We start from the raw sequence: 13,467 nt of genomic DNA on the forward strand, positions 1-13,467 counted from the left end.
TAAATAGGCAGTTGGCTTCAATATTCAGAGAAAAGTTTTCCCCATACACATCAGTTACTGATGCAATGCGAGTGAATCATATCAAAAGGGAAATCACATTGTAAACAGACACATTTGCAGAGCAGCTGAACTTACGTGACACGAATATAGTAACCAGATCGTCAACTATTAACTAGAAGTCAACTATTACTTTTTTCCTTATTTTCCTTTTCTGTTTCTTTTGTGGGTACTCTGTTTCTCTCATTTCTTTCTCCTCTCTGATTCAGCATCTTCACAAATGTGATCTTATTGTGAGTTCTTATCTGTTGTATTTCCATTTTCATCACTTCACATCCCCCTTATGCCACACTGTGATTTCCCCCACAATTACAACATTTTGGTGGTTCTTTGCCTATATTTATGATCTTCTCCACATCTGCCACATCTCCTTCTGCCTTTACATATCTTGGCCTTATGTCCAAATCTTTGGCAGTTGTAACACCTTGTTGGCTTTGGTATATAATTTCTTTCATTATAACTCAAAAAGCCTAGAGTCATTTTTTGTGGAGCATTTCCTCCTCAAGATCAAGCACAACATATTCACTATCTTTCCTCACTCCATCTCAAGCACCTTTTAGAATTCATCCTTTTAGGTTTGATTTAATTTCCTCCATTTGGTACTCCCAAAATCAATACGCTCCATTTATTTCTCCTTTCAATGTGACATGTACTTTAAATCACCCTATTTCTTTTATCCTGCGTGCCCTTTACCTCTGTTCTTCATTTCTACAATCAGTAAATTTCCATCTCTCAAATCCTTTGCCATATGTACATCTCCAATGTGATTTCGCAGAACAGTTTCACTGGACTCACTGACGAATTTCCCTTCTCCTTGCCAAATCTCAATATGATCTTTAATTCTGAACCTGCTTTATCTCTCTCTTCTATTCCTCCTCCATAACTTCAACTACTCCTGATTTTCTTTGCACTGGTTCCTGCAAAATTATTTACTCTTTTTTCCCTCATTCTCCCACTTCCTTGGCTTATTTCCATGCTTTCATCCCCATTCTGGTCCATTCACAATACAGCCATTCTTCGTATTTCTTTCTTCATTTTATTTGATTTCCCCATTATTGTTAGTTCTCTGCGTTTCTGACCTCGAGTTGTTTTAATCATATAATTCGATCAGCTTTGATCGCCAAGCGGAATATGTGCCTGGCAGCAAGATATATACAGCATGAGAGGAAACTAAGCTGTACCCCCTATTCCCTCATTCACTATTCCCTACATTACTCCACTAATATAGTCCACTTGAAGGAGTGAATGAAAACAAGTGAGTGAGTTCAGACACTGAGTGCGCCAGAAGGGCTGCCGCTTTTGCATAGTTTGTGCTTGCTGTTTAATAATCATTCGCAACTTAGCAAACTGGCAACTCCAGTAGTAATGAACATATTATCTTGAACTCTGTTACAGAAACTAGCATGTATAAACTTTAATTATATAACTTAACAATCAATTAAAAAGGAATTTACACCTGTATGATATTACGCTGCACCCACATTGGACCAACGATGTGAAAATGTTTGGAAAATTGATGAATGGATGATTCAGCTGGGGGCGCAATTCATTCGGCACAACCCTCACAGTGTATTATGGGTATTCTCTAGCTTTTGAGTGTGCATTATTTGTACACTCCTTATTGCAGTGCATTTTGGGATTGAATGAGTGCACTCGATAACGTCCACTATGGTTTTGGAAACTGTAATGAGGCGGGACTCAGGGTAGGATCCATCTGCATGCTTTTATTAAAACAGAGTTTGTAGTCAAACAGGCAGTGGTAGAACAACAGCAAACAGGTATGGCAGAGAGTAGGCAGGTAATGGGTCAGGGCTGGCAGATAACAATCGTAAGTCCAATAAACAATACACAGTCCAAGGGCAGGCAGCAGAGACAGGATCAGTAACGGGCAGGCAGACAAGATAAATAACGTTCAGAAATGTAACAAGAGTTAACAAGACCTCGCAATGAGTGTGAGGAAGTGAATGGCTTAAATAGTCCAGGTAATGTGCTGCAGCTGGGTGTGGCGATTACTGATTGGTGGAGTGAGTGCAGGTGATTGCCAGGGAGGATTATGGGAATGTAGTCCAGGAATGACTGGGAACGTGACAACAACACTAAAAGTGGCTGTCCCTTCAAATATTGCCCTATTTAAGTGTATTGGGGCGATTTCGTACACAGCTTCTAGTCTGTTCAGATGAACTTCCTTGCTGGCTTTTATACTCCCTGGTGGCTCCGTAGCGCCCTCAGGTGGAATGTAGTAAAAATAAAACGTAACATATGTAGCATATATTGGAGAGTTACATTGGAAATTGTGTTGCTTTCATATGAAATCAAGGTAAGTAAATATCTGCCCAGTCTGAGTGTTTTGGGGGTTGGGTCAGGCTTTAGAAGAAGGTACACAGTGTCAGGTAAAGAGACAATACCTCACGAAAACAAATACAAAGCACTTGCCCTCACTGTAGAGGCACATTCATAGCACCACAACCTGCTCTAATCCCTTTGGCTAGAGTTGCTGACACTGGCTAACCCTTTAGAATAGGCCCTCTGTCACGGTGTGGGAAGGTTGCTGCATCTTACCCAACCAGTCCATGTGCAGTAACACCACTGCTCTAAGCTGTTGTGGCATACCTGCCCTCACTGTTATCCAGAAGACAATCCATATCTACCACTAAACCACATCGGTGAAGGAATCAGGTCAGTGGATACATATATTTTTATATATTGAATTGTTTTCAGGTGAATATGGTGTTTAGAAATGTTTTTAAAAAATTGCACTCTGAAAAAAATAATACGACTACAACAAATGTTTTATTAAATTAATGTCAGTCACTTAAATAATTGTTCACTTTCCAAATTTTAAGGTTATTTTCATATCAAAATCGTCTTTTTAAATGAAATTTTAAGTCACCGTATTTTGAGTAAAGCTATTAATTTCACCTGAAGTATATTTTAACACCTATAGTGAATGCTTAGGAATTAAAAAAGAAGAAAAAGATGATTGAAGGTGATCGAGAACTTTCAGCTATGGTCCAGGAGCTCTGGGACAATGACGTCAATCGGCTGAGACCTGGGATAGATTATCGCATATCTCTACAGGTAATTCTGAAATCTCTCCTGTGTGAAGTTTACAAGTTCACTAGAAATAAGAAAATATATATATAGGTAATATTTGACATCTGCTTTCCATTTCATCCTTTACAATTGACACTAATAAGTGACATGCATTTTCTATTTTATGTTTGTTGACTTAAGGTCATAAGGTCAGAGAGAGCCTATGCTCCTATTTAACACATACAAACTGAGATGAGCATTGTATTTAGTGCTGTGCTTAGAAAACCATTCACAGTGACACTTTTGGGCATGACTGCAAAACGTAAACTTGAATGCTTAGGATTGTTAATGATATAGTGTTTGTTATATGATTTAATCAGAGTTACACACTAACCAGCTATTACCTAATAATAATAATAATAATAATAATAATAATTTAAGTTTAATAATTTAAGTTTACCCAGTGATAATTTCCCTGTCTAAGGTTATGCCAGCCATGCATGTAAAAAAAAAAAAAAAAAGGTGAAAATGCTTTTGGAAGTTCCTCAAACTTTGCTTTATCTCACAGGGCAAAGCGGGTGATCTGGCAGGATGTGATGATTGCAGTGATGGAGCAGGGATGCCTTTGTTCACTTTTGTTGATGAAAACATTTTCAAAAAGGAGACTTTCTTGGGTAGGAAATCAGCTAATATGTATGATTTTGTTTATTTAAAGTGTGATGGAAATGTTTTATGTGGCCTCAGAAGGGGTCCAAGGGGAGTATTTTCACATGGAATGTGCAGATTAAGGATGCTCAGATCAAAGACCATGTATATTTATATACATCACATGATCAGAGAATCTAGACTTACCCAAAACGTGTGTAAAACAGTACAACTCATTAGCTTAGATCATTACAAACTGATCACCAGGTATAAATGTACATGCATCTTTCTGTTCTGAGAGTCTCTGTGGATTGTCCACAGCAGGGACAGTGATAGTGTTGGAAGATTTTAGACCCGCACTCAGGTTGAGGCTGTAAAACTCAACAGTTAATGATCCCGTGTCAGGGCTGTGATAGTGTATAGATGCTAAAGACTTAGTGCTTACGTATGGTTTGAGGTAGTGATAGTAACTTCTTAATGGGATGGCATCACCATACTTCGGAAGGGATATTACCTCAAAGTGTTTGATTGTATTGTAAGTATTTGGGAAGGGAATTACCCCAAAATATTGTAGTATTATATTATATTGACAACCAGAGGTTGTCCGAATTGTCTGTTGAGGAGAAGTCAGATTAGTTTTGTATTAAGTAAGGTTTTGTTTTGAAAATGTCCATGACAAAAGATACACTGTGGAAGACTTTACCTTTAAACTTTTAAGAAAACAAAACCTGTACATCAGAATTATGGATTTAAAATCATGTTCTTGCCCCACCCACAAATATGCAGCAAGTTTTGGTGACAAAACAAACTCATCCTATTAATTTTTAAGGAGAGCTGGAGATGAATACTCTGGTGAATAGATGTGAGCAGGGTGTCCTTGTGAAATCAGAGAAGAACTTTGTGCCATTGAAGAGCCACTCTCTGGAGTGAAAACTAACATGAAAGAAGATGGTAGTGATGGTAGAAGCTGAGCTTTTTGAAAAGTATGACTCAACTGAACCAATTGCTTTGCAAAATGATTCACTGTTTCGAAGCACTCTGATGGCACCTGCTGGCCATTAAACATGACGTGTCTTTATAATATGTCTTATTCATTTGTTATTGGCTTGTTTTGTGTGTTTTATGGAGGGTCTGGATAATCAGGTCAGTTAAGGACAATTAATTACTACCCTTCCCTTTTTTATTATACAAATGTGTAATTAAAAATGCATTTTAAAACTGATTTGAGATCAGGTAAAAACCATATAGAGCAGGGGTGGGCAACTCTGGCCCTCGAGATCCTGGGCAAATTCAAATCGGAAGTGCATCCCTGTGTCCTACTCACTACAATAAGCTAATCAAGGTCTTCAGGATTACTAAAAAGCCACAGACAGAGTTTGATCAGAGTTGGAGCTAAACTCTGCAGGAAAGTGGATCTTGAGGCCTAGGCCCTGTTTATAGCTGGTATTAAGATGTGTTTTGGTTGATCGGATCACAAGTGGAGGACGCTAAATACAGGTGAAAAACGTTTTGAGCTTGTCCACTTTCAACCACTTCCAGAGGTAGCTGAAAACACATTCGGTCAGCCCCCTACCAACCTAATGCGTAAACATTATAGGAAGCGCTCTAGCCAGACGGGATTTAAACTTTGTTGCTGAAGACCCAAGTTTAGTTTGATGATGATAAAATGTACCAAGCACAATGTTCGCTCACCATTCCAGATTTCTAACACACACTATCAGGGTTTGGTGTGGTCTTGCGACTGTCAGAGCAGAAACAAAAGCTGCTCTCTGTGTGTTTTTCCGTCGTTTCTGTGTGTGTTCATATGTAAATTGTGTCTTATTTTGTCCATTAGATCGAAAGATCTGAAAAAAGCCATACATTAGACGCTCCCCTCGAAGAAATCAGGACAGAAGTGGTTAAAAGTGGACAAAAGAGATTAATTAAAACACATTGAATGTGTCTCCATCGTCTACTTGTGATCCGATCGACCATAGCGCATCTTAATACCAGGTAGAAACAGCACTAATACAGCCCAGCCCCAATGCAGATACTGGTTTATGGGTTAAAACTTTTTATGCGTTTTGGCCGTTAATTTACATGAAAACAGCGTTTTGGGGGTCTGAAACGCATACTATTGAAATTAGTTCCATTATTGTCTCTGTGTAAACTACAAAAACATGAATTTGTGAAAACGGTGATGCTGTGCATATTACATGTTCAGTCTATAGGCATTTGATGTTTCTTAACAAAGTGACATCAGCAACGTCGTTTTTGACATTGTTTTCGTGGATCGTGTGAGCAGGGATCATTTTGACAACGCTGTCACATGTATGCGAAAAAAGCAAAAGGAAAAACGTTTCCCTTTTTAATACATTATTGTCATGTAAACGTACCCTGATGCCCAAAGTATACTTCACTTTTTACACGTATGTGAGGGTCAGCGTGGACAGTATCTCAAACCATCAGATTTCTCCACACAGAAGAAAACATAAATAAAAATAATAACCTCCCACTGTACGTCAATTCTACCAGAATTCCATAGTGTACCTTTGAGAATCAGTAACAAAAGAAATGTAAGACTATCATCATGTTTTATGGGTTATTTGTTTTTATAAAAGCTAAAGCAAACTTGACAAACAGAGAGAGCGAATTATTGAATTTAAACAGTTCAAAATCTGCAGTGATCAATAAAATAACAACATTCGACTTAGATTGGAAATAATAAACAAGTTTGGGTACTAATTAAGAGATGAAGCTGAAATATCTTCTCTTTGTAATGATGTTGTGTCTTTTTAGCTTTTATCTCACTTCTGGACAACTATGAAAGTGATACAGGAGAACCTGAGATTGTCACACCAGAGGAAGAACTGGAGAATCACAAGTTCCTGGATTCAATCATGAAGACCCCCACTATGAAGGTAATAAATAGGTCATGGAAGTTATTCATTACTCGGGAATAATTCAGCTGTATTCTGTTTTTTAAAATAACAGAAACAGTTTTAAGATTATTTATTTCTTGTAAGTACCATATACCTAAAATGAGAAATAAGTTGATTATACCTTATAACTTCTGTAAGATAGTGTACTGAATAGTAATTTGCAACAATTGTATATTTGCTAACATTAGATTGCCCACAAATATCTCGTGGAGAAGCATCTCTCTCCAGAGGATCCCACAGGCTTCAAAAAGCAGCTCTATCACATTTGGTTTGAGCTGTACGCCAGGAGAGGATCCAGTAAGTAAGTATAGAGGATTCAAAACAGCTTGCCGGAGGTTATCTGGGGCCAGATTCACAAAAATATTCTTAAGAAAGTTTAATTTGTTAAAGGGATTGTTCACAAACAACTTGGAGGTTATCCTAACTTTATTTAAGATTATTCCTTTCAGGAATGTTCATTCTTAAAGGAATAGTTCACACAAAAATGAAAATTCTGTCATTTATTCATCCTCAAGTTGTTACAAACCTGTATGAGTTTATTTCTTCTGCTGAACACAAAAAAGACATATTTAAGAATATGAGTAACCAAACAGTTGATAGGCCACTTTGACTTCCATAGTACAGAGAAAAAAATACTATGGAAGTCAATGGCTCAAAATATCTTCTTTTGTGTTCAGCAGAAGGAAATACATACAAGTTTGGAACAACAAAATGATGACAGAATTATAATTTTTGGGTGAACTATCTCTTTACATTTTGTCTTAAAGGGATTTTCCATACAATAAAATTCTCACATCATTTATTAACCCTCATGTCGTTCCAGATCTATGTGACTTTCATGGGTAGAACAAATTAAGATTTTTTTTAAAAAAAATAATATATTTGAGTCCATATAATGCAAGTGAATGGGTGCCCAAAAGTTGATGCTTCAAAAACCATTTTTTCTTCTTCAATAATCTGTTTCACTCACAGTGCAGAAGAAAATATCTGTTGCTATTTCTGATACATCACAACTTTAAGATGAGTTTTATTCTTAAGAATGTTTAATGAATCCGGTCCCTGTTCACACAAACAGATAACCAAAATATTCTCTAAAATGTGGCCCTGGACCACAAAACCAGATTTATACATCATCTGAAATCTGAATAAATAAGCTTTCCTTTGATGTATGGTTAGGACAATATGGCCGAGATTAGAAAACTATTTGAAAATCTGGAATCTGAGGAGTTATATATATATATATATATATATATATATTTACGGTAGGAAATTTACAAAATATCTTCATGGAACACAACCTATACTATAATGATTTTTGGCATAAAAGAAAAATTGATAATTTTGAGCCATACAATGTATTGTTGGCTATTGATACAAATATACCTGTGAGATTTATGACTGGTTTTGTGGTCCAGGGTCACAAATATGTATGCTAAAAGAAGAACATCCCCAGCTTGATAATAATATTGATAAAAATTGTTTATATCACAGGCTGATATTCATTTATGTAACTTAATGTCATTTTTAAAGGTTGTGTTTTGATTGTTTCTCTCTCCACACAAGACCGGACTCTTCTGGTTTTGAACATGTCTTTGTAGGAGAGACGAGAGGAGGCCATACTGTCATTGGTTTTCATAACTGGATTCAGTTGTACTTACAAGAGAAACTAGGACACATTGACTACAAAGGATATAGTGTGAATGCTAACTCACCACAGGTATGTTTGTGATATCACCAGAATGAACAAATACCACTTGGATTCGTTTAGTTTATTCTGTTCTAATAATAACAGATAAAGTAAATTAATAAGGTGTTTATAATTGTGTTATAAATAAATTCTGTTGTAATAACTTAGTTTTAAAGGAAAACCCAAAATAAAGAAAATTCTGCCATTATTTACTCACCTCCATGTCGTTCCAAAGTAGTATGATTTTCTTTTGCATAACAAAAAAGAAGATACAATAACCTTCATAGAGTAATAATCAATAGTTTCCAAAAGTTCTCAAATCTGGTCCTCGATATCCACCTTCCTGCAGAGTTTTGCTCCAACCTTAATTACCATATCTGAACAAGATAATCAAGATCTTCATGATTAGAAAGAAATAGGCAGGTGAGTTTGATCAGGGTTGGAGCTAAACTCTGCAGGAAAGTGATCCTCGAGTGCCAGAGTTGAGAACTCCTGATCAAAGCGGCCTTAAATCATAAAAGTCTGGACTCGGAGGAGACTTTGAGTGCTTAGGGTGCCATTTGGGACAGGGTCTGAATAGGGCGACAGGGCAAAAACATCAAACCTCATTGGTGTCACATATAGGCAGAGGGTGAACCAACTCCAGGGTAAGGCTATGGAGATTTGCTTCCCCTTTTAAGCATTACGTTCACAAACCACTGTTAATTTTTACAGAAAAGCAAGCAAACTGTATGTGGGATTTATGTGGGTACGGCAGAGTGCTCCCTTTATAATCACTAAAAAGCTGTAACTTAGTTCATCGCAATCTCACAAAGTTCTGTTATAATCAATGAAGCCGACTGCACAATGAATCGCCTATTTACATAATATCTTCACTTTGTTTGTTACAATGAGAGGATTTGCAAGCGTGCAGAACTCAGCACTGAACAAAAACACATGCGTTTAAAGCGGTTTCTAACTTAAACACCTCTAACTTAAACACTTCTAGCTTAAACACCTTGGCAATTGCATGCATTTCATGTCTGTGATTTGATACACTGTTCAAGGCTGCAAAAACACATTGTCAAAAGAAACCTTTGACGTTCTTTAGAGTTCAAACACGGATATGCACTGGATCACTTGCCAAATCTGTTTCACCAATATGCTATTATTACAGAGAAAAATGATCCTAGACCAGCAGTTATGAGCAGCTTTTATTTCTAAAAGTAATCAGAAGCAGCAGCAGGCAGTGGTTTGAGTGAGAAAATCCCACACTAATCTTAAAGGGTTAGTTCCACCAAAAATGAAAATTATGTCATTTATTACTCACCCTCTTGCCATTCCACACCCGTAAGACCTTCATTCATCTTCAGAACACAAATTAAGATATTTTTGATGAAATCCGATGGCTCAGTGAGGCCTGCATCGCCAGCAATAACACTCCCTTTTTCAGATGCAGAAAGCTACTAAAGACATATTTAAATCAGTTCATGTGACTACAGTCGTTCAACCTTAATATTATAAAGCGACAAGAATACTTCATATGTGCCAAAAATAACAAAATAGTGACTTTATTCAACAATATCTAGTGATGGGCGATTTCAAAACACTGCTTCATAAAGCTTTAAGAATCTTTTGTTTTGAATCAGTGGTTCGGAACATGTATCAAAATGCCAAAGTCACCTGAACCATTGAAGTTTCAAAACACCTATGACGTAACGAAGCCTTGTTTACTGAAATCATGTGATTCTTGTGCTATGAACCACTGATTCGAAACAAAAGATTCATAAAGCTTCGAAGCTTCACAAAGCAGTGTTTTGAAATCGCCCATCACTAGATATTGTTGAATAAAGTCATTATTTTGTTATTTTTGGCACATATGAAGTATTCTCGTCGCGTAATAATAATAAGGTTAAATGACTGAAGTCACATGAACTGTTTTAAACAGGCATTGAAAAAGTGAGTGTTATTGCTGGCGATGCAGGCCTCACTGAGCCAATGGATTTTATCAAAAATATCTTAATTTGTGTTCTGAAGATGAACAAAGGTCTTACAGGTGTGGAACGGCATGAGGGTGAGTAATTAATGACAGAATTTTAATTTTTGGGTGAACTAACCCTTTAAGTATGTGGACAGGGTCAGGCTAAAGGCCTGATATACTTAATGCGAAATCGAAGTACAAACTGATGTGACGTCATTTTGAACAAAATCAGTCCAAAATTAAACAGCTTGCCAGAGTGAACTTTCCAGGGCTAGTAAACACCTTTGTACTACCATTGGTCTGTGGCGATTATGTAACAGGAGGTGTGCGCAGAGGCTCCGCCTTCTTTCACAGAAATGTTTTCCAGCTCATTTCTCCTGTTCAGTCCATCGAAGTCAGACTTTCGCGAGTGAAAAATGAACACGTTGGAGAGTTGCTTTATAGTAGAAAATCAAGTTGTACTTTTGATGAAACAGGACACTGACGCTGTTTTTTATGTTTAATACAGTAAAGCTGCTTGATTTAAGCTATCTGTTGTAAAAAGTGTTATATAAATAAACGTGACATTACTAGAGTGCCGAATTGCAGAGCGTGTGCAAACAAACATATCCATTTTGTTTTGATCAGATGCATTTCTTAAGCTTTATTAAAAAAAATTCTCAATTTTGTTGTTTTTATTTTGTTACGGAGAGGAAAGCATGCAACACATATTTATACATTCATCTAAACGCTGCTGTCAGCAGTGGGCGCTGTCAGATGTTCGTTAACAGTATATCGCTTGTCACATATTTTGAACTTTGGTTTACCCCTAAGCGAAGAACGAAAAAAGAACTTCACTATTCAATTAAATTCCATTCAATTCACATTTATTTGTATAGCGATTTTCACGATACAAATCGCTTCAAAGCAGCTTTACAGAGAATGCATGTCAACATTACATTTTAAAGAATGCAGTTAGCAAATAATGTAATAATTTAGGCAATTAATTTACAATCAATGTTAGCAGTTTAACTCAAGCTAGAAGCAATGAGCTCCTGGAAAATGAATTACATATTAACAATAATTAGGATATATAGAATATATAGATATATATATTGAGGCCTTAAAGGGATAGTTTACCCAATTATCCGATGATTTACTCAACCTCAAGCCAACCTAGGTGGCTAGACGAGTGTTTTGTCTTATTTCGACAAAACACTCGTCTATATAAGACTAGGTGGCTAGTCTTATTTCAGACGAACACAATCAAAGATATATTAAAAAATATCCTGGCTCTTCCAAGCTTTATAATGGTAGCGAAAGGGGGCATGATTTCAAAGCCCAAAAAAGCGCATTCATCCATCATGTAAGTAATCCACACGGCTCCAGGGGGTTAATAAAGGCCTTCTGAAATGAAGCGATGGGATTTTGTATGAAAAATATCCATATTTAAAACTATATAACTAGCAAAACAAAACACCAATCCTGAATTAGAAGTCTAAAACGAGAATTTTTAAAGAGAAATGTCAGAGGATTTCGATACAACAGAAGAGGAGCTTGAGTTTGTTGCACAGCCCTATTTGTTTGAACCACAAGAGACATCTAAGCTTACGATACTACTACATCCTACGTGCCGTCAGAGTGTCACTCTTCCAACGTAAATTGATGCGTATTGGTGATCTGCCTGAAGCTAGTTATTATAGTTAAAGTTTGGATATTATATGTGGATATTTTAGAAAAATAAGTCATATACACCTTGAGGGTGTGTAAATCATGGGATAATTTTCATTTTTGGGTAAGCCTTGCCCAGCCGTACACATGCTCCACCTTTGGTGTCACATCATGCAAGCACCAGTGAGGTTTGGTATTATTGACGTTATCGCCATGAATATAGTTGAATCTTCTACTTTAAATATAATGGTTATAAAAATATAATGGTTACTCTAAAGTAGATGGGTTGTAGAATGAGGGGCACGTAGAACTTCTACAGAAGTGTTCTACAGTAGATAGGTTAACATCAATTACAGCACTTTTAATTAAAGTTGAAACTACTTCTTCATTAAGGCTTGATATACTAACTAGCTGAAATCAGAAAACTTATCAACTAATGAATCAGTTACTCTGTCTGTCTAATTACATGAATCTCTTTTTAATGCATAAATTCATCATTTCTTTTTCTTCTATTTTGCATATTTTTACATTCTGTCTCGTTCCCAGCCGGATGAGAATAAACACATGTTGGCTCTCCAGTTCAGTTGGAAGAATGGCATTAAACCCAAAGGAAGCATCTTTGTTGGTGTGAGCCCGGAGTTTGAGTTTTCCCTGTACACACTGTGTTTTCTCACGTCCCCGAACGAGCGAGTGAAAGTGTCCTTCAGCGTCTACGAGGTGGAGATAGTCTGTCACCACTACAACCAGAAGCACATAGGCACTACCTATCCTGTCCTTGTGAAATACCTGAATGTATAACCATACAAAGTAATTCATAGGAAATGAATTCATTGTGGGCAGGGTATGAGTATTGATTTTATGTTTTAATCTCAAAAACAATAAACCATCAATGCCATCACCTTGTTTGCAGTGTCTAACATTTTCAGGTCTACATAAATGAATCTTGGCTACATGAATTCTGAAGGGCTGTTTATAATGTGCTTAACCCACCATTGTAAATCATTGTTAGACCCCCCGCATTGTGGTGCCAAACGTGTAAAATGTAAACAATGTGTTGTGAATGTTAAGGCTTATTGCTTAGCAACAGAAACCCAATAACAAATTGAACAGCACATGCCTCTTAATACGTGCTTTGTACAGTCATGGAAACTGCATTTTGTAAAACAGCCAAGGACGATTTACATGGCAACATTTTTTCCCCCACTGATGCAAAAGCGTGAGACAAGCTGGTATTTAAACTGTATTTATACATTTTTTGACAGTGCATTTATGCAAACAAGAACATTAACACAGTGTTTAGGAATGTACAGTGTGAAACGTCAGATTATGAATATCCAGGATTAATTGTTAACCCTGGTAAAGTATGAGCAGTGGGGAACGTATCTATTTTTACAAGGTTCTATTGGTGCATTCAAGTCATGTGGCAACGATTATAATTCCAAGTTGAACTCACATGAATGCCACCACAAATTTGTAAATACAAGTGGGAAGATTGGGATTTTCTTTAGTGTGAA

The 13,467-nt window shown here is 36.7% G+C and overlaps 1 protein-coding gene across 1 annotated transcript; it reads left to right on the forward strand.

Moving 5' to 3' along the window:
• The first annotated feature begins 3,033 nt into the window (after positions 1-3,033).
• endou2 (endonuclease, polyU-specific 2) lies at positions 3,034-12,751 on the forward strand. Its single transcript, XM_067376801.1, has 6 exons — positions 3,034-3,135; positions 3,659-3,764; positions 6,514-6,635; positions 6,845-6,957; positions 8,220-8,373; positions 12,500-12,751. The coding sequence occupies exons 1-6, from the start codon at positions 3,034-3,036 to the stop codon at positions 12,749-12,751; spliced, it is 849 nt and encodes a 282-aa protein (XP_067232902.1).
• Positions 12,752-13,467: the final 716 nt, after the last annotated feature.

Source organism: Chanodichthys erythropterus, chromosome 22, assembly GCF_024489055.1.
Source record: "Chanodichthys erythropterus isolate Z2021 chromosome 22, ASM2448905v1, whole genome shotgun sequence".
Taxonomy (NCBI): Eukaryota; Metazoa; Chordata; class Actinopteri; order Cypriniformes; family Xenocyprididae; genus Chanodichthys; species Chanodichthys erythropterus.